The sequence below is a fragment of the Euleptes europaea genome, chromosome 1 (assembly GCF_029931775.1).
Source record: "Euleptes europaea isolate rEulEur1 chromosome 1, rEulEur1.hap1, whole genome shotgun sequence".
Lineage (NCBI taxonomy): Eukaryota > Metazoa > Chordata > Lepidosauria > Squamata > Sphaerodactylidae > Euleptes > Euleptes europaea.
In genome coordinates, this window is record NC_079312.1 from 127,401,880 (window position 1) to 127,423,653 (window position 21,774).

The 21,774-nt window shown below is 43.1% G+C and overlaps 2 protein-coding genes across 3 annotated transcripts in view; one reads left to right on the forward strand and one right to left on the reverse strand.

Moving 5' to 3' along the window:
- SAP30BP (SAP30 binding protein) overlaps nt 1-7,983 on the reverse strand; it is a 50,733-nt gene extending 42,750 nt beyond the window's left edge. Inside the window, exons 1-3 of one of the 2 annotated variants that reach the window (XM_056860110.1) lie at nt 7,863-7,983; nt 6,495-6,604; nt 3,200-3,247 (exon numbers count right to left, since the gene is read on the reverse strand). In XM_056860110.1, the coding sequence (XP_056716088.1) occupies nt 3,200-3,247; nt 6,495-6,604; nt 7,863-7,977 (273 nt within the window). In that variant the 5' untranslated portion in view covers nt 7,978-7,983. The remainder of the gene's footprint in view (nt 1-3,199; nt 3,248-6,494; nt 6,605-7,862) is intronic. The other variant, XM_056860101.1, reaches the window with a different exon arrangement.
- Nucleotides 7,984-9,135: 1,152 nt separating this feature from the next.
- The window catches only part of RECQL5 (RecQ like helicase 5), a 64,039-nt gene continuing 51,400 nt past the window's right edge, over nt 9,136-21,774 (forward strand). The window contains exons 1-7 of the mRNA XM_056856090.1: nt 9,136-9,302; nt 10,719-10,840; nt 11,379-11,897; nt 13,260-13,365; nt 15,427-15,538; nt 15,996-16,158; nt 19,145-19,227. Coding sequence (XP_056712068.1) covers nt 9,182-9,302; nt 10,719-10,840; nt 11,379-11,897; nt 13,260-13,365; nt 15,427-15,538; nt 15,996-16,158; nt 19,145-19,227 — 1,226 coding nt within the window. The 5' untranslated portion in view covers nt 9,136-9,181. The remainder of the gene's footprint in view (nt 9,303-10,718; nt 10,841-11,378; nt 11,898-13,259; nt 13,366-15,426; nt 15,539-15,995; nt 16,159-19,144; nt 19,228-21,774) is intronic.

Sequence of the window (21,774 nt, forward strand, 5' to 3'; positions counted from 1 at the left end):
GTGATCTTGGGGTGCATCAACAGAGGCATAACATCCAAATCGCAAGATATCATAGTACCTCTGTATACAGCATTGGTCAGGCCACACCTGGAGTATTGTGTGCAGTTCTGGAGGCCTCACTTTAAAAAGGATGTGGACAGAATGGAGTGGGTGCAGAGGAGAGCAATGAGGACGATCAGGGGCCTGGAGAACAAGCCCTATGAGGAAAGGCTGAAGGAGTTAGGAATTTTTAGTCTGGAGAAGAGGAGGCTGAAGGGGGACATGACTGCTCTCTTTAAGAATTTGAAGGGCTGTCACTTAGAGGAGGGCAGGGAGCTGTTCCTGTTGGCAGCAGAGGATAGGACTCGCAATAACGGGTTTAAATTGTGAGCAGAGAGATAACGGCTGGATATTAGGAAAAATGTTTTTACAATAAGAGTTGTTCAATAGTGGAATCAGCTACCTAGGGAGGTGGTGAGCTCCTCCTCACTGGCAGTCTTTAAGCAGAGGCTGGAGAGACACTTGTCAGGGATGCTCTAGGCCAGTGGTCAGCAAACCGCGGCTCCCGAGCCGCATGCGGATCTTTGGCCCCTTGAATGCAGCTCTCCCCGGGGCCCGGGCGGCTGCGGTTCCTGGCCCAGCCCAACTGCCGGTGGGATCCCGCCAGCCAGGAAGCCGGCTACCCGCCTCCCCACCCCCCCGTCCATCGGCTCAGCGGCTCCTCCGCATCCCCGTGCCCCGCCAGGCAGAGGCGCCACGCTCCCGCCGGGCTCCAGCGCGCCCCAGGCGGGAGGAGCCAGCAGGCGAGTGGGAGGCGGCGCCCCCCTCCCCCGGCCTTTCCTCCTCTCTCTCTCAGGCGGGGAAGGATCAGAGGCGGCGGCTGGACGCCCAGGCTGCTGCTGCAAGGGGGGGAGAGAGGTAGGCTCCACCTCGCGCTGGGCCGGAGCGGGCTGCCAGCCCCGTGCGCTCCCGCCGCCTCGCCCAGCCGGCCCGGGAAGGAGGGGAGGGCGGCGGCAGTGGGGCGCGGGGGAATCCCTCCTGGAGGCTGACTCCGTTGGCTGGGGGTCAGGCACAATGGACTTTGATGGACCAAGGGTCTGATTCAGTATAAGGCAGCTTCATGTGAGTGCAATTGGGGGGGGGGTCCCCGAATCTCTCCTCTCATTGGACCTTTCAAGCCGACCACCTGCCAGTGCCGGGAGGGCGGAGGCGGAGAGGAGCCCCCTTCCTGGGGGGGGAAGGGGCTGGGAGGGCCTCCGAGGGTTGGGCAGCCAGCCTCGGTTGCCGTTTTATTTGGGGGGGGGCTTGGGAACCGGGAGGGGGGAAAGTCTGCACTTGCACCATTTGGGAGGGGCTGTGGGTCAGTGGTGGAGCATCTGCTTGGCATGCAGAAGGTCCCAGGTTCAATCCCCGGCATCTCCAGATAAGGGACAAGCAAGTAGGACAGTGGCTCTCAAAAGAAATCTCAATCGTTGTACTGTTGATATTTGGATCTGTTGACTAATGAGTTTGCTGACCACTGCTCTAGGCTGATCCTGCATTGAGCAGGGGGTTGGACTAGATGGCCTGTATAGCCCCTTCCAACTCTATGATTCTATAATTATGTAGCATGAGACTGTACATTCATGCAATGTTTAATGTTTTTGGTAAATGAATTCCATTAATCTATTCTCTTCTCTCCAGTGTAAGAGGAACACGTCTATTATATTAGATGCTGTGGAACACAGGCAGGAGAATGCTGCTGCCATCGTCTTGTTTGTGGGCTTCCTAGAGGCATCTGGATGGCCACTGTGGGAACAGAATCCTGGACTTGATGGACCTTGGTCTGATCCAGCATTGCTTTTTTATATTCATTCACAATCAGCCTATTACGGAAGAGGAGGGCAGTTAGTGGCCAGGAGCGGTGCAGCTGCTCTGCCTCCACAAAGACTTACCGGCTGGAGTCAAGGAGAAAAATGCCCATCCGAAACAGAAAAGTGCAAATTAACCCCATTGCCTTTAGCAAGGTTATACCAGCAAAATAACTGCTGTAGCAACGCTGTAGCGTGAGGGGGCGTTCCCAGGGCAAAAGGGGTTAGGAAGCTGACTAAAGGCAGCTCGACCCCCAGGAATGGCCCTGGAGCACCTCCTAGACTGCCAGCACGGGGAGATATGCCAGGTAAATACTGGCGGGGGGCCATGCTGGCTTCTGAACACTGTGCTGCTAGCGGGGTCCAAGGAGGCTGGCATAAGTCGCCATACACCTATGTCCATGTCAGTTTGCATGGTGCAAGTGGCACTGACGCCTGCGTAGAGAGTAACGCTGGCTCCAATGGGCATTTGCCCCCCCCCTTCAGGAATGGACCAAATATCATGCTCTTCCAGAGGTTTCTGTAAGATTATTTTGGGCAATTTTTCCTATCACAGATGCTTGGTTTTGCTCTTCTCAAAATTGTGAATGTGTGTCCGCAGAGATAATATGCCTCTTCACAGCAAAAATGTTTTGAGAACTGCAAAACCAAACATCTGTGATAACATCTTCTAGATAGAAAAACTGCTCAAAATAATCTTACGGAAATCTCTGGAAGAGCATGACATTGTGAATGGATTAGTGGAATTCATTTACCAAAAAATGTAAATGTTACATCAATATACAGCCTCACGCTAAATAATTAAAAACGAATCCTTATTTCATGATGAATAACCTTTGGACTATAATGTATGGAAAACTATCTTTAGATAGTTAAAATGCTTTTTGAGGAATAATCTAAAAAAATCCGATTTAAATTAAAAATCATTTTTTTTATTTTTTAAAGAAAAGCATTGATTTTTATTCACATTGTATTTTGTATGTAATATATTCTAATTGAACATGCCACCCCCGCCCCCAATCAAAACCTGCTTGAGACATGACGGACCAGTAAAACCATTCAGCTCTTAACAGATTCATGTTAAAAGCTGCCCATACAGAGGTAAGGAAAATCATGGATTCCTTCAGTTACACTGTAAGTACTCAGAGGACACAGCATCAGAGAATTCATGCTAAGCGCAGTCATCCCAGTTGCCGCTTCCAATATTTAAATTGTGGAGCTATTCAATAACGGTTACTAGAGATCCATCCCATTAGTGCCCCACAGTAAGATCCAGCACCAAGTAGCTAAGAACCAAAGACTCAAATGATGAACTAAATCATGTTATTAAGAGCCACTGTACATTCCCACCCCATCACTCTTCCAAATACCTTTAGGTCATCAGCCTCAGGTTTTTCAGTCTCTGAATCGTCATCTTCCTATAAGACAAAGAATTTACAAGATTAAGCTTTAAGAGTGGGCTTGCCATTTCTTGCATATGCAGCAAGGGGCTTGCATTAAATAGCCCAGTGTCTTCCCTTCAGTTCAGCTGAGCTGTTCTCACAGGCCCTTGCCCTCCCTCTCTTGGTTGATTATGAAAACTTAGTCCATTCAGATAAAAGTCAGCAATGGACGCGACAGAAATACAAATGAGCATCCCTATAGATTCTAAATGTCCATAGAACATGAAAATGCCACCACAGTCCTTATGAAAATGGGCACACCTACAGAAGAGATATACTCATGCTAGCAGCTGTAACACCTTCCTGATTTTGCACCCACCAAAGCATAGTTCCAAGTGCACCTTGCCAAAAAGCACCAGTCAAGATACAAATCATGCAAGACCTGAAGTTCCATTACCAACAACTAATTTGACCTTTCTCTTAAAAAGTTCTATAAGGCTCAAAACCCTTTTCTCTTTTAGCAACATAAATCCAGTTCTCCCAAATAATATAATCCTAAACAGAACTATACCCCTCTAAATCTACTGACATTAGAGAGCTTAAAAGGGTGTTAACTGGGTACTTTCTACTTGGCTTCTACACTGGGCACATACTGTTTTAATCGTAAAAGACTCAGTCAACGAATGGTTGTGTTTGCACCCTGATAAAAAGGCTGCTTAAGAACTACAGTATCATTTTAGCCTCTGTGTAACATAGAATTCAGCATATAGATATTAGTCTGTCTTTGCTTGACACTTGATAGACGCCAAATGCATTCAGCGATAAGCCCATTCAATACGAGTATGCTTTCTTCTTGTAAGCCCAACATTCAAAATTACAGACATTTAAGCTTAAGCCAATGCCACAGTCGAAACTGCTTATAGAAAATTAGACAATTCCCTAAATTTATAAAATTAGACCAGAACAACTGACTTCTGCTTACACTACTGCATAAACAGGTACCAAACCTAGCCTCTGGTGTGACAGTGAAAAAGGCATGTTCTTCAGCCTTTCAGTATATGCTTTGTTCATGTAGGAGGCTTACCCTGAAGTGATTGATCTTTTAGTCCAGGGCACAGATGACATGTGCCTCAAGGAAAAGGTTTGCTACAGAGGCAGTATAAACTCTAAGTATACATATCCCAGTTATTATAGTAAAGCTAAATGCTATAGACCACTTAAAGTTGTTTAAAAGTTACTTTCCACTATACATACAGTGAGAGAGTAGGTCCTCCCTGACCCCCTCACCAGATATGGATGCCTGAACCAGATCTTGTGAATATCTGAAACACTCTCAAAACAACAGCAACAAAAAAGCCTCCTTATTTTACAGACAAGTCATTAGTAATGATTAAAGAAAAAAAAGGGCTGCCTCTGCTAAACAGTGTAATTGAAATAAATGACAGTAAGCTAAAATACTTCTACAAATACAACAACTTTCACTAGCACCTTCACAGGTCCTGAAGATTGGTTTGGCACTCTTTTTTACTCAGGCAACATGTAAGTCTAATGTGTCTCAATCGTGATTAACTGCATATGTGTGTGTAATTTCCAAGCTGTCATTTAGAGAAGGGGCGAGAAGAATGTTGACCTAGCGTACCACACCAACAGAGCTGCCACTGGTGCAAGACATTTAAACAGTTCAGGAAGCAGTGAGCCATTATGCTCTTTAAGTTGCTAAATCTCCCCAATCCATTCAATTGCACATTAGATGTCACTTATAATTTAATAGGAGACAAGTTGTTTAAAATTAAGACTTTTGTTCCCAAGGATGCGATTACCACCATATCCAACCACAAATATATGCAAGCTATGCTGCCCCAACAGACACAAACATACATTCAGCTAAGACCTCACACACTCTAGTAATACTGAACTATTCTCAAGTTAGTAAAACAAATGGAAATGCAAATAGTTTCAGTTGAAAATGTTCTCAGAAAAAGACTATGGAAACCACACAACAAATGAAAATGTTTTGGAAAATGATTGCTACAGTTACCTTCTGTAAGTTGATTTCAGTAATAATTTTACAATACTGTTTTAAAGATACTGTTAAACTCCATGGGAAAAATCTCAGGATCAATATTTCTAAGGTAAAATTGTTACTGCAAAGAAAAAAAATGGACTATTGGAATAATAATGTTAAAACCAAGCAGCATGTGTGCCCCCCCCCAATCTTTGCTCCTTTTGGCATTGTTAACCTTATTTTTTCACATGATTAATTCTATAACTATATCAAATAGTAAACTAGCTGGCCCCTATGAAAACAGTATAATGGTGCCATCCACAGACAAAGTGGGAATCTCCACCTACTTAAGTATGTAGGAAAATATGATTTTGTAAGTTAACAAAAAGAAAAAGGAGGAAAAGTTCAAGCATCAGCCTGAGGACTAAATATGCTCTAGAAAGGACAGAACATTGAGATTTGCTGTGCGACAATTAAAGGGGGGGGGGTGGAAACCAGCCAGGTCAAGGCCCTAAGAGCTAAGAAAATCCTGATGGAGGAGATTTTTGGAATGCAGGGTGGGATTTCCAAGTCTTCCCTGTCTCCACTATTCCTTAGACACCCCCAGCTTGTTGATATATATGAAGTGGAGAACACAGAATTTGTTCACTGCTGCCAAAAAAAGACAAAGATAAACACAAGCATAACATAATTCAAAGATACCATTCTACTACTGGAAAACAGAGGCTGAGTTCATTATCCTGATGGAATACATGACAGGAAAGGATGACCTCCCTTTCTCCAGCCTGTAGCTAATCCAGGTCTGGCATGGAACCTTCCCTCTTTGATGTATTGCTTGGTTAAACAGATGACGAAACTTGATAACAGCATTCTTAAAGTTGAACAAAACATTAACATCTTCACAGCTATGTCATTTATACCACACATTTTACCTGCAGAAGAGATGAAGTTATGAAGTAATCTTAAACATTACCCTACACCAAAAAGCCTTATATGCAACCTTTCAGTACATACAGAACAGAAATTAAATGCAGCACATTTGCAGAACTCTAGTTTATTGTTACATTCCACTTATGTAAGTGAACACATTAATCTCTCATTCAGCTCATGTCCATATTAAGCATGCATACAATAGTAAAAATTACTTGTATAAAACAAAAGAGAAAAAGCCAGCATGCTTAAATTTCATTTTTAATTCAAAATTTTAGGTTAAGTAGAAGGCACAACTGAAAAGCGTATATACGAAGAACTAGGCTAGCATAAAAAAATACTACCTACCGACTGCTTACTGTTTTCATCATCATCTTCATCATAACCATCCTCCTCTCCGTCCAGCTTACTGAAATCATCTTCTCCATAACCTTCAGACACCAGGCCTCCTTTCTCTTCTAGTCCAAGCAAAATGAAAGAGGAAAAAATCCAGATTTAGTGATAAAAAATATGCACACTCCAAAACTTCTAGACATTACATAGAAAAGCCATTTCAATACATTTAAATAAGATGCTAAATATCCTTCAAAGAGTGCTATGCCACAGCAGTTATAAAGTTATAGCAAATAACTGTTGTCTTTTTAATTTAGAATGTTCAGATCCATAGTCTCACAAGTGTAAAATATTACAGCTCCTTTAAAACAAAATTGATGCAGCGTTACATATGAAACTGCCATTATTTATGCATAAGACAAAGAAGCTAACTTATGATTATAGATATTTGACTGTTAAAGGAAGCGGTCTGAATGAGGCATGCAGAGCTGCAGTTAGCTTATCATGAGGGAAGAGAACAAAAAAGAAGACAAAAAACATTTGTGGGAGGCGCACTAGAAAGGCTTATGATTTACATGTGGAAGATCCCAAATTCCAGCTCTTCAATTAAAAGGGCCACAGGCTTGGGGGGAAAACTGTCTAGAAAGCCTTTGAATCTCTACCAGAGACAGTAGACAATACCACGCTAAACAAAGCAATACCCCAGTTCTGTGTAGAACAATGTAATATGCTCAAATCCCCCCCAATCCAGTAAACACACATGGGAAATTAAACAGCAAACCACACAACACCAGCCTTCATTAGCATATAAAAAGGAAGAACATACATTTGGATAAAACTGAGCACAAATAAATAAAATGGGATAAAATCATCCCAAATCAGCCATTAAGGAAAGCTACACACCATTCACGATACGTGACTGCTAACTGTAAGAACCTTGCAACTGACCCAATTATTTTTGCGTGGTCACAAAATAGGATGTCCTGATCTCATCAGAGAGCCATTCCCTGTTTACAAACAGTGGGTCAATGAATTGGGATCAGCTACTCTTGCCATGAAAACCCCAAAAGGGGTCGCCATAAGTCGGCTGCGACTTGAAGGCACTTCGCACACACCCGCACAAAAGCAACAACTGCAAAGGACAGGCCCAAGGAATTCAATTTCACCATTCCCGCAGGGGCAAGCTCTGTCCGCAAATGGCTTTCATTCAATCTTCCGTATAGGAAGGCGGAAAGTAGTGCATTTAGCCTGACAAGCATATTTGCTCTCCGCGGATGCGGCCCAGTTAGACACGTACAAACAGCAACCCAACGGCCCCGCTCCTTTCAATCCATCCCGAGAGACTGGATTTTTCCCACCCCCGAAACCCCGCTAAGGCCTCACCCGAGACTGCTCCTCGCTCGCTGCCTGCCCCTCCGGCTTCACTGTCCGATTCTGGCTCCGAATCCTCCGCATAAACAGCCAACGAAGAAAGAACGCTCTTCTTCGCGGCCGCCATCTTCCCGTTCCTCCTCCTTCTTTACTCGGTGACCTTCCGGCGCGCGCGAGTGACGTCACACTCCGCCGCCGGCGAAGCGGTCGCCGTAGTAACAAGACGCAGCCGAACACGAATAAAGTTCTTCAAGCTCTCCTCCGCCGCCTCGAGGAGAGATGAAAAGGAAAACCCGCCTTGAGACTATTTTTGTGAGAGCGGAAGAATCATTCTCAAATGATTCTTTTTAGCCACGCCACGCCTTGCTAAAACACAAGGTTGACGTCATCAGTTCGCGCCCAGGCAATACCGGCTGTCTAAGTTCCTGCCGGAAGCTGAACACGCGCGTCAGTAACTGAAGGACCGAACAACTATGGCGGAAGGATAGAGAGTGGGAGACTTCAGAGGGTCGGAGAGGAATATGTAGAAGTAGAGAGTGTGGAAATTGTTAGACTTCGGTGCTGCCGCGACAGCGCTGGGAATGAGCGCTCTGAGTCCTCTTAACTGAAAAAGGGGCTGGGTTGCGTGGAGATAATTCCTGCTTGTGGAAGCTTTACTCCGTCAACGGAAGTGGAGGGTTGGGGTTCCCAAGTTTCTGTTCGTCACCATCTGATACTTCGATGCTAAAAAGTAGCACGAGGAGAGGGAGTAATGAAAAGGCCATAGCAGGGAAGCAGGAGGGTCGCTTATCCAGTCGTGGGGTGATTGTGGGTGTTGGTCTCCTTTCCTTTGCTTTCGTCCTCCCTCCCCGGAGCTGAAAGTACGGAGTGAATCTCAGGGTCGCATAAAGAAGCATAGGGCCAGGCTTAGAAACCGATAGGATAAAAAGCAGACATGGGGATATAGAAGGTTTGTGGAAACGAAAGGAGACCAGAAAATATGGAGTTTTGAGTTAACTATAACAGTGCTCAGAAAAGCACAATTAGCTGGTGTGTTCACTGTTAGTAGATCTTTTGGTTCCCACATAACCTTCCTCCTGCCCTGTCTCTGTTTTTGACTTTCCTGTTGATATATGAAGAACTAGGTTAGTGTAGTGAATGTAAATAATGTGCTTATGCTTGCTGCAAAAGAAAACTCGGCTACAGAAAGCCTATGTATATGTTAATAGAGCTATTTAGCCTGTCATTTTTGAGACTCAGGTCTTGGCGATGGGTTGCTGTAGAAGTAAGTAAAAGTGATAAGATCCTCTCCTTATCCTTGCCTTGAATCATCCCCAGTATCTCCCTGTAAAATGAACGACTGCTTTTCTGCAAGATTGGAAGGCAGAGTTCGAGGAACTCTGAAAAAAGTTTTTGGATTTGATTCTTTCAAGACTTCATTGCAGGAAAGGGCAATAATGACAGTGGCTAAAGGTAAATTGTAGTTGGCTTTTTCAGAAACATAAATATATTTTTGTTATCAATAAGAGGATGAATGGTTTTGTCTCTCTTTCTTTGGTATGCTATGAAAAAAATTTTTTTGCTAGATGTAAATACACTTTAAAAAACCGGACTTCTCACTGAACAACCATCTGGATTCATTATGTTTAATAACACCGTTGGAAAGTCAGTGCAGTTTAGTAGCATTGTGTTCTATATAAGGAATGCTTAGTTTGCAGCAGAAGTTTTCGAAAGCAAAATTTGCACACCTCTCTTGCTCTTTGTTCTATTACCAGTTTCCTAAGGAGCTTTTACTTGAAGAACAAGTGGATTCTTGGCCAGATCACTTACGTCCTCTGTGTTTACCTTTCTAGTTATAGCATTCTTGTCTCCCAGGAATAATTAAGTTGGTAGCATGACTATCGGGTGAGACTCTTTAATGGAACAACATATCTTGCTATATTGTTATATGGGAAACAATCCTATATGCATTGCTTATAAGCGAGCCCCACTGAGTTTAGTGAGACATTGTCAAGCAAGTAGGCATAGGATTTCAGCCTTAATTTGCTAATGTACATGGTTCTCGTTTTTGTGAGGTCTCCAAAATGAGAGACTTCTGTTCACTTGCAGCCTCCAGGACTACATAGTATACACATGTCAGATAGTTAGGTCGGTAGTTTGAACGTTATGCTAGGTTTGAAAACTCTTTTGAAAATCTATGAAGCATGGACTAGTGTGAAGGTTTTAAGCGCAGCAGCCTTGTGAAGGAGCCTGATCCAGTCTTGTGCACATGTCTTCTGGCTTCTTTTCCTGTGCAGCATGTTTGTTTGTGTTTTGGTTAATCCTTACAGGACAATGTTGTATAGCAGTTTTGTCTGAGAGATTGTGAGACTTTTATAAAGCTATTTAACTTCGTAAGGATTTGAACCTGTGTCATGCACATCTAAACTTAATCCCCTGCATCATGCAGGCTTTGGTCCTTAACAAATCAAAGGAATAATAGAAAACATACCTCCAGTGGTGGTATTTTGCCATTGGCAGCAGAGAAGTTCCACGCCCAGAATTTGGTGATGCTGGTATCAGTTTGATTGTCTAAAGAGGCATAGACTACTCCTGAACTGGGTCTTCTAACTTCTGTTGGTGGTAGATGTGTTCCTGTGGTTTGCTGATGCCAGAGGTAATCTGCCCATTATGGCTGCATTTTTCCAGTGCAGGTCTTTCTGATGCACAGGATTGTAGTGTAAGATGGTAACTATCAAAAAGGTAGTTTCTTGTACTTGTCTTACCAGTAGTGTATTTACATAACTATTTCAAAAATGCTATCTGTTCTCCCCTCAAAGACTTGGTATCCAGGCCGTAAGAGCAAATTCCAAGTAATGTTTTAAAAAGTCTTGAATGATGCTTTTGCAGGTGAAAAGGACGTCTTTATATGTATGCCCACTGGGGCAGGGAAATCTCTGTGCTACCAGCTTCCTGCAGTCCTGGCATCAGGCATCACCATTGTCATTTCACCTTTAATTGCACTGATTCAGGTAACATCTCCTGTTAAGTGAGATAAAAGAATATGTGAACTGATGGGGGAGGCTGGCTTTGTGGAAGAGCTTGTTGTGGTCCAATTCAGAGACCAAAGAAAAATCTCCGAGTATTGAAACCGATGATCTGTTAGCTGGTCCAGCCTTATCTGAAGTGCTTTGTTAGCCACTGCATCAATAATGTATTCATTTGTGCAATTTAGTGTTGATATACTATAACCCAGTGAAAATTGTACACACCTATCTCAGCTTTTTTGGGGATGTTCTCTAGTTACTTCAAAGAATGAGGACATACTGTAAATTCTTCTCGATAATGTATCTCTATCAAAGTTAAGCCATTGTCTCCCCACCTCCCGATTAAGTGTGCCATGTAATGATATTCACTTCAAAGGAATATGAAATAACAGAGCATTCGGACAAGTTTGGAAAACAGTTGGACTTGTGTGTTAATTTCAGCTGATTATTACTAACTCTTTGTTGCAGCTATTTTGGTGACAAAGATGCTTGCTTCAAAATATGTTTATTTCTTCTCCAATAGGACCAAGTGGATCATTTGCTTTCGCTGAATGTGAAAGTAAGCTCTCTAAACTCCAAAATTTCTGTTCAGGAGAAAAAGACCATCCTTGCTGACTTGACGAGTGAGAAACCCCAGATAAAGCTCTTGTACATCACACCAGAGATGGCAGCGTCCTCTTCCTTTCAGCCCACTTTGGAGGTTCTGGTGTCCCGAAATCTTCTGACTTATCTGATAGTTGATGAGGCTCACTGTGTCTCCCAGTGGGGACATGACTTCCGGCCAGACTACCTGCGGCTTGGTTCCCTGCGTCGTCGTATACCCAGTGCACCATGTGTAGCCTTGACTGCCACAGCTACCAAGCAAGTTCAAGATGACATTGTAGCATCTCTAAAACTAAAGCTGCCTGTTGCCACCTTCAAGACGTCTTGTTTCAGGTCCAACCTGTTCTATTCTGTGCAATATAAAGAGCTCTTAACGGATCCTTATGAAAACCTGAAAGATTTCTGTCTGAAGGCTCTTGGGCAGAAGAACACTACTGGGGTAGGTTAAATCTCTACAAGGCAGCATTTTAACTTTGTTTTAAAATGTTCTATCCTGCCTTTGTTGTATAAACTCTAGGCAGCTTATATCATTATAGCCTGCTTTTCTCCAGAGAACCTTATGTTGTTCTCCTCTATTTTATCCTCACAATAGCCTCCTGTGAGGTAGGTCAGGCTGAGAGTGTGACTGGCCCAAAGTTACCCAGCGAGCTTCCGTGGCAGAGTGGAGATTTGAAGCTGGAGTCTCCTAGATCCTAGTCAGACACTCTAAACGTTGCAGAATGCTAGTTCTAAGGAAGAACTGCGGACCGAAACCTAGATTTCCTAAAAGTTGTTATCACAGAATAAAAAGGGTAAACCCCTGAGAACCCAGAGAACAATACGTTTTAATTTGCATTGTTCACATGAACATTGTTTTCCCTCGATAAAACAACTGAAAAACAAATTGGCAGATGTAAGGGCATTCTTATTCCTAAGCAGGTGTGCATAGGACTGCAACCTTAATTATTAAAATTGATAAGTAGTATCATGGTAATGTTTAAATGCTAGTAGTCTGCACTGTGTGTGTGTGTACAATTAGTACTTTACACATATCCAGTTGCCATAACTTTAATTTGGATTTTCACAAAATTTGGAATACTGTGGCGGGAAAGCAAGGGTAGTGGGCGAATCGAGATCTAGGATAACATAGAGGTGTTCAGAGAATAACAACTTTGGCCAGTGAAAGCCATTTCGCTTTCTGAGTATTCAGTATATATTGTAATAAAAACTGCCTATGCACGAGAGCCCCATGGTGCAGAGTGGTAATCTGCAGTACTGCAGTCCAAGCTCTGCTCACGACCTGCATTTGATCCCGGCGGAAGTTGGTTTCAGGTAGCCAGCTCAAGGTTGACTCAGCCTTCCACCCTTCTGCGGTCGGTAAAATGAGTACCCAGCTTGCTGGGTGTAAAGTGTAGATGACTGGGAAAGGCAATGGCAAACAACCCCGTAAACACAGTCTGCCTAGTAAACGTCGGGATGTCACCCTATGGGTCAGTAATGACCTGGTGCTTGCACAGGGGACTACCTTTACCTTTTTTTAATGCATTATTAAATCTTTTCCCACAGATACAAGGACTAGAACTTAAATTTAAGTTAAATATGTTCTGAGGGTGGGGGGAATTCTTCATCAGGTTCCATATTCGTGTATGTAGATGGAATAGTGAGTCTTTCAGGTACAAGCTGACTACAAAGCATGCACTTGAAAGCTGTTTCCATTGTTCGCCAGCTCTTTTGACACTTTAAATCTGTAACATTGATTAGCCACATCTGTGGAATTTCTTATAACACTTGCAATTGTTTGCTCTTTCTTCCTCTTGTGCAGGGCTATTTGGGCTGTGGAATTATCTACTGCCGGATGAGAGAAGTCTGTGAGCAGTTAGCTATTGAGCTAAGTCACAGGGGAGTGAGAGCCAAGGCCTATCACGCAGGTAATATGTGTCTCCATCTCAGCTGCTTTGTATTTATTTACTTTTTATAAGCAAAAGAGTTGCCTAGTCCTTATTTTTAGCCCAAGGGCTGAATAAGTTCCAATTTAAGTGCAATGACAAGGACTGATTCTAACTTTTCCTTTCTTTGGTACACAAATTCAGTACAAATTCAGCAGCATACTGAATTTACTGTCTAGAGAACAAGGCCCTTCCTAAACCTTATTATTAAAAGACAGAGAACAATTGAGGGACTGTGGCACACTGATTTGCAGAACATTCAATCTATGGCATCTCCAGTTAAAGGATTTTGGGTAGCAGTTGTTAAGAAATATTGTTCTCTACCTATGTCCCTAGATCATAAAATGCAGGAAAAATAATATCTGAGATAAGTCTTTCCACATGGCATGTGACTATATCAATTCCCTATTGACTGATGTGATATGGGGGGAATCTCTCCCTCGTCTCCTACTTCGTTTGACTTCAGATAATTGAGACGCCAGAGGCTTTATTCAGTTCAACAATAAAATAACAGAATTTTATTATACTTCACACAGGGAAAGGTATTGGAGGAAAAACTAGTATTAAGGAAAGGTACAAATTTTCTATATAAATAATGAGTTGCTCAACAAGTACAGCACAGATGTTATTTTACTTAACCCAGATTTCCAACTCTTTAAGGTAGCTTAGTCCCAGAACATGCACACAGAGGTCCATGTGTATACTCTGGTACCTAAAACTAGGAAATATGGAGATACTCCCTTCTTCCTTCCTTTTTCTCTCAGTGGAATTACTTCACAGCGCTTAAAGTAATTCTCTCACAATACTTGGGCCAGGAATACCTCTTTCCTTAGACTATTCTCCCCCCACCCCTGTAACTAGAGTAGGGACCTTCTTTTCCTTCCAAACACTCTCTGTTTCCCCCCCAGTCATGCTAGGCACAACCCATCACACCAGAACTGAGTAAAAAAACCCTTTCCCCCCAGCAGCTAAGTCTCATCCCGTAAGCTCCGCCCACTCCCTCTCACATACAGTCACTGACAGACATTAACCCTTAGTCAGTCACAACTGCCTCCTCAACTTTCCCCTTGGTCCCTGGATCCTGCAGCCTTTCTCTTGGCCCCTTGTATTGATGTGCTGTCTTATCCTGGACTCCCATTCTTTTCTGAACTCCCATTCTTGTTTTGCTTTAGGCTAGCTTTTCCTTTCACTTTGTTTCTTCTTCCTACCCTTCCTCTGGTCTGTTTCCCCTTTGCCCCCACCTTCTCCTTTGTTTTGCTTCCTTTCCACAGGCCGCTATCTTCTTTCCCTTTAGTCTGACGGTTACAGGTAAGAGGTTTGTAAAATGTAAAAAGGGGGTAGATGCAGAGTATTGGTGCATTGGATGTTGATGCCTCAAAGGTACTCAGAGAAATCTCTTGGTTTGTATTTGGGGCGGTGGGGGGAAAGACACAGTGGTTTCTGCTGGGGAAAATATCCACAGTTCCATACAATGGGCACATTACTTTCTCCTTCTGTGGCTTCCAGCAATACATCTCATCAGGGCCAGGCTGGAATCACAGGCAGGTGTGCCACAACCCAGACTTGGTGTGCACTCTTCAACCCAAGCTTTTGGCAGTTTGGGGATGGAGCTTGGTGGTATAGCAAACAGGAAGTTCTGCTCTGTTGATTAGGCAAGGGCAGAAGGCCTAGCTCCTAGTTTTTATGCTAGTTTAGCTAACTCCTGTCTCCTGGTCACAAGTGTTGATACAGTACAACCCTGTTCTGGAGCCTGTGTTCACACAATTTGGGGTTGTTGATTTATTTACACAATTTATATCCTGCCTTTCTTCCCAAAAGGCCACCAAGGCAGCTATGTGGCTAGTTTATGTCACAGCTTCATGCTGTGAGTTTCCAGAGTCAAGCCTCAGATCCCCTGATGCTTTTCTCACACAGGCTGGCAAAGCAACATGGGAATGGTATACAGACAGATTCAAAGACAAACATGTGAATGTAAAACGTGTGACATTATTACCATTGGTGATGAGGACATAAGGATAGCTTCCCTTCCTTGCCTTTCCTCAGGATTGAAGGCAGCAGACAGAACATTGGTTCAGAATGAATGGATGGAGGAGAAAGTTCCTGTAATTGTTGCTACCATCAGTTTTGGCATGGGAGTTGACAAAGCCAATGTTAGGTATGTGCAAAGTCATCCCAAATGGGAGAAGTGTTGTTTATTTTCCAGTATAGTTCCCTTAAGCCTGACATGGAAAGCCCATGCTAGCCTGACCTCATCATATCTTGGAAGCTAAGCAGGGTCAATCCTGGCTAGTACTTGGATGGGAGACTACCAAGGAAATCTCTGGTTGCTGTGTAGAGGCAGGAAATGGCCTCTGAATGTCTCTTGCCTTGAAAACTCTAGTGGGTCTCCACAAGTTAGCTGCAACCTGATGGTTAAAAAAAAAAAAGTTCATTAACACCTGGAAGAACTTGCTAGAGTATATTTCCCTTCCCCTCTTCATTGATGAGATGCTCATGAGGAAAAAGTATCTTGTCACGGAGTGGACTAGGTTTAGGTTGGCCTTGCATTTGCATTCAGTTCTGTATGTGATGCGTATTGGAATGTAATGGCTTTATTGTCTTACACCATGTAGATTTGTTGCACATTGGAATATGGCAAAGTCTATGGCTGGATATTATCAGGAATCAGGAAGGGCTGGAAGAGATGGGAAGACATCCTTTTGTCGCCTTTATTACTCTCGGACTGACAGGGATCAACTCAGCTTCTTAATCAAGAAAGAAATTGCTAAACTCCAGGTAGGAGCTTTGTGCACTATTGTTCAATTTGGCTCCATTCTCTGCCCAATTAGTCTACCTTGGTAATGATCTTTGGCCCGAATATGTATTATCTGTAGCCTACCTTAGAATTCTGCTTCTGCATTGAGTGTAATTGGCAACACAATTTTTAGTTTGTGAGCTGCCTTGAGCATGGCAGGCGTGTAGGCCTGCAGATTTCCCCTAAGAGTAGCTGAATGTGGAGCTGACTGCTGCAGTATTACTGGAGCAGGATGGAGGGTAAGAGGACACAGATGTGTCCTTAGGTGAGGTAGAGAAGCAGAGCTGCAGAAGGCTATATGACTTCCCATTGACTCCACAGGGATTCCAGTGTTACCAAACTTAAGAAAATCTGAGCTGGACCAGCTAGTGCAGCATGCTATTTTGTGCAGTGGCGAACCTGCTCCTGCGAGATAGCAAGAGGGAGAGGCTTCGGCCCCATTCTCTGCTTGTGGGCCTCCAAGACTCTCAAAGCAGGTCATGGAGCCAAAGCCTCTTCCTATTTCTGCCTCCCAGCAGCTGGTATTTAGAAGTACGCTGCCTCTGAAGAAGGAGGTTCCATTTAGCCTGTGACAGAGCTATCTTCTATGAATTTATGTAATTCCCTTTTAAAGTTATCGAAGGTAATGACTTTGTGGCAGTGAATATAAGTTAATCGCATATCACGCGAACGACTCCTTTTTTCTGACCATTGTCTTCATTCAGTCTGTAGCGTCAACTTCTTTTGCTGCTGCTGTTCACTGAGTTACATTTTCACTGAGCTACCATGACACCAAGACCACTTTCCTCCTGAGTCAACGCAAGTTCAGATCCCATTAGGATTTTTTCGCCAAAATCTGCATCACTTTACACTCATAGCCACGTTGTTGCCTACTCACTCAGTTTGGAGAGAGCCTCTTAGAGCTGTTCATATTGTGCTTTGATATTCATCATCCTGAATGTGGTTTATCTGCAAGCTTGCCCACTTCAGTGATTGCAGGTAACGTATAAACGAATTAAATAGTGTTAGTGTCATGGTTGCCCTGACCTGGATGGCCCAGGCTAGCCTGATCTCGTCATATCTCAGAAGCTAAGCAGGGTCAGCCCTAGTTAGTATTTGGATGGGAGACCACCAAGGAATACCAGGGTTGCTGTGCAGAGGAAGGCACTGGCAAACCACCTCTGTTAGTCTCTTGCCATGAAAACCCCCCCAAAAAGGAGTCGCCATAAGTCGGCTGCCACTTGACGGCACGCGCGCGCGCACACACACACACACACAGTGTCATGGATATACGTAAATACCTTCGGCTATGATTTTTGGAAGTCCTCACCTTGTAAAGAAAGCTGTCACCCTCCAGTTATTTAATTTTCATTTTATTTTCACCGGGAAGCTTCTTTGTTTTGACTATGAATTCTCTTTCAAGAACCAGCACTAGAAGCTTCTAGCTGTTATGAGATGCAGCTGTAGGAATGAGATAAGCACCCTGGGTCAAAGAGAAGATTTGAACCCAGATCCTCAACAGACATTTTAACCTCTACACCCATCATGCTGTACACATCCAACACTCTAATCACTATACCCTATACAGGCAAAACTTCGATTTTAGGGAGGCTTTTTGCCTTTTATAGTTTTCTTAACTTTGCTTATTAATGTTGTGGGTATTTTCTTAGATTTGATGGTGTTGGGCCTAATCTGTGTTATATACCATATCTAAGTTTAAAGGATTGTGAAATTGATTAACTTCTAAGCATCTTGACCCTGCTTACTTCCCGCTGCATCTTCCTTGTGACTAATCCCCTCATTTTAGAAATTTTTCCTCTTTTGAAATCAATTGTGGCCATCTTGGACCTTTTGAGCAACTTTCCTTTTATGTAAGTGCTGAACTTAATAGAACTGTGGTCACTGTTCCCAACTGGTTCAATGTTGTTTACCTGTCTCACCAGAGCATGACTATCATTCAGGATTAAGTCAAGGGTTTCTACTCCTCTAGTTTGTTCCATGACGAAAGTCCTTTGGAGGTCAAAAAGGGGCTGCGCTGGTGTAAGTGGATGGCCGGCGGTGGCCGTCCCAAGTACGCTGTCCAGGTGGGCTCAGACGCTGGCAGGGGACGCTGGTGGGGGGACCTGGACACCAGTCTCCAAGCGTCGCCGCAACAGCACCTCCCAAGGACGCCGGCTGGGCCTTCTGCTGGTGTCCAACTGGTGCAAAGCCCTGCACTGGCCTCCTGGGGGGGCATTTCTGGGGCGTACCGGAGGCGGAGCTGCCAGTAGGCAGCTTCCTGTCCCCTTTTGGCCCGGCATGCCAGTGGGGAGAACAGCATTGCAAAATGCCCCATTAAAAAAATTAAAAGCTGCCAAAAAGCTTTGTAAAGCCTTTCGGCGACCAAAAAATGGCTTTGGAGGCACCACAGCAGCGCCTCGGCCATGCCGTCCCCAGCTGCCGAAAGCTCAGGAATGGGCTGTAATTGTTTCATATCACAGTCATTTATGGTATCTAGAAATTATGTCTCTTAAACTAAACATGCATTTACCAAGTCGTTGTGAGGGTGGGTGAAATCATTACATTTTCTCCTTTGGTTGCCTCCCTTGTTGCTTTCTTCATTTTAAGATCAAATTCAGAATATATTCCTATGCCTGGATTTCCACCCATATCAGTTCTGTAATGGAACGTTTCTCCTATTGATTTTTTAATTTGATTGGACTTGTATGCCTTCTTTGACATACAAGCTACATCACTCCCGCTACATCCTTCCTTTTGTTTTTGTCTGTAAAGTTTATAGTTAGCAGTAACCCTATCCCACTGATTTTTTTTATTCCATCAGGTTTCTGAAATGCCCAGCATAGGTATGTCTTTGTTTAGCACCATCTATTTTGGCTCCTCCATCTTTGGCTTGGAGACATGTCACATTTGCACATAAAAGACAACACCTTGTTTCTGTCTACTTCTGGATATAGCTAGTTTGACTTGTTTTGTTTTTCTTTTTTCTAGGAGAAGCGAGGCACCTTGAAAGAATCAGATAAAGCTATGATGTCAGATTTTGATGCTATGGTGGCCTTCTGTGGAGAGCTGGGGTAAGGTGTAACTTGATTCATTCTGGGATTGTGAAAGCAGATTTTTATTTTTAGGGAAATCAGTTTTTATGAGAAATTTGTTTTCTGTGGCATGATCATACATTGTAATAAACTGGTTCTGGTAATGAGAGGTTTGTTTGTAGATGGCACCAAACATATAGATGGCTGTGAACACTTCTGCGTGAGTTAGTGGATGTACATTCTACATATTGTCATGTCTTCTGGCATTTCTCATTGGTTTCATTCTTTAAGAAAAGTGGCGTGAAACTAATAGCTTGATGTGGAAATAATTTAGACTGAACATTTATTTTCGAATAGTAGTGGTCTGTCCCATGAGATTTTGAGCTTCCTTCGTACAGTAGCTGAAAACATTCAGGACTTTGCAGTATTGTAAGTACAGTGTACATAAGTCTGGTAGTAGGATCTTACTGTAGAAAGTAGAAGAATGTGCCATTAAGTTGGATGCATCCATGTGATGTTCCAGGCAAGAGACAAGCAGAGGTGGTATGCCATTGCCTTCCTCTATGCAGCAACCCCATTGGTGGTCTCTTGTCCAAGTAGTGTCTGTGCTGTGACCAACCCTGCTTAGCTTCCAAGTTCTAACTAGCTCAAGCTAGACTATAACTGTTGTACAATTGGCTATGGTGAAGAGGTCTGGGTTTATTTTTGCAGTGAACAGTTGGATGCATTTGCTAACTGGGAAATCACCTTTGCTTTATATCTGTGGACACTTTTTATGGTAGAATTCAGTTGGCTGCAAGTCCTGTTATGGGGAGGGGGAATCCATTCATTGTTAGTATCTTTATTTTAACTTTAGGCAAGTAGAGAAAAACTTGTAGCTTAACTCAGATGATCCAAAGGAAAAGGCTTTATAGCTTTTGAGCTATCTTTGATCTCCACCTTACCCTGTCAGCCTAGGGTTCACTTCATATGTTGGGTTACCTAAGTGTCTGATTTCTCTAACTTACTCAATGAGGCTAAATCCAATCTAAAATGCATACAAAATCAATAGTTGCCCCCATCTGCTGAGTTTAGAGTAGTAGGATTTCTTGTATATTGTGGAGAGAAGATCCGAGATATGGAGTTAAGAATTCTCCCAGCTTGTAATCTCTAACCAGTCACCAGTGTCTAGTATATTTTTATCCTTTTCTCCAAAGAGCTCAGGGTGGCATACATTGGTCTTCCTTTCTAATTTTATCCTCACAACAGCTCTGTAAGGAGAGTTAGGCTGAGCGAGTGTGACTAGTTCACCCAGTAAGCTTTATGGCAGACTAGAGAAGTTGGCGGACTCTAATCTGGAGAACTGGGTTCAATTCCACTGCTCCACATGAAGCCTACTAGATGACCTTGGGCCAGCAAACCACCTCCGAATGTCTCTTGCCTTGAACACCATATGGGGTCGCCATAAGTCAGCTATGACTTGACAGCACTTTCCACCACAGAGAAGTTGGGCCTCAGACTTTAGTCTGATACTACAACCACTGTACCACACTGGCAATCCACTATAGAGTATACTTTCTCACAAACTTGGCTCAGAAGACCAAGGCATTCATGTAGGGTGAGACAACTGGTTAGAATGTCCTCCAGATCAGAACACAACTGTTTACTTCATCAAGAAATTAGATTTATTACTTGATTCAATAAAAATGTAGTCAAGGAAACAAGTAAAAAGGTTTTAGCTTCATATACAATAACTTATTTACAATAAGCAAATAAAATCTCTTGCCTGACTACTGTCAATCCATGGCCAAAGGCAGTAGCTTAAAAACACCAACAAGAAATGTTTCTCTGCAGTACTGCCAGAAGATGCAGTATGAGATCTAGAGAGAATAACTTCTGTTAACTCCACTGAAGAGTTTTAGAATAAGATTTGAGTGTATTTTTATAAGAAATGCTGTAAGATTTGTGCAAGGGTATAACGTGATTTAGGAGTAGTTCCCTACGTACAACATATGGCAAGGGAAGTCTAATAGTGTTTCCACACTGAGTGTATGCATGCAATCTTGCCCCTTTCAAATATAGACCAAGAGAGTTTAGCATGTTTTTTTCTGTTCTCCTGTGATGGCTTTCATTCTGCTGTGCTAATTCCATTCAGGTTAGAAGAGAATAAGGGCATATCCCTTAGTTTTGAATGCGAGCCATAAGCCTCATTGGATGAGCTGATTTGAAGTAGGTCTGTCTGTTTTGCTGAGGTGTTCTCTCAATGTAGGAATAATTGAGAGATTCTTGAAACAGCTGTCCTCGAAATGACTTCTAATATAACTGTGGAAGACACTGTTTCTTAGTCCGTAGGTCTTTTCCTGTAGCTAAGAAGTGGACCCTGGCTTTTGGAAGCTTATGCTAGAATGAATTTGCTAGCCTTTAAAATTCCATAGGACTCTCTTGTTTGGGCTGCAGCTGAGAAGGAATGAATTTTTCTTTGGAGGTTTGAACTGAGCAAAACCTTCACCTTGGATTTTAAGAAGTTTTTCTCTTTCTTGCAGAGCACAGGTGGTGGTGGGGGAATCAATTGCCCCACCAAGCCTTTAGAATGCAAATGGTAGGCCT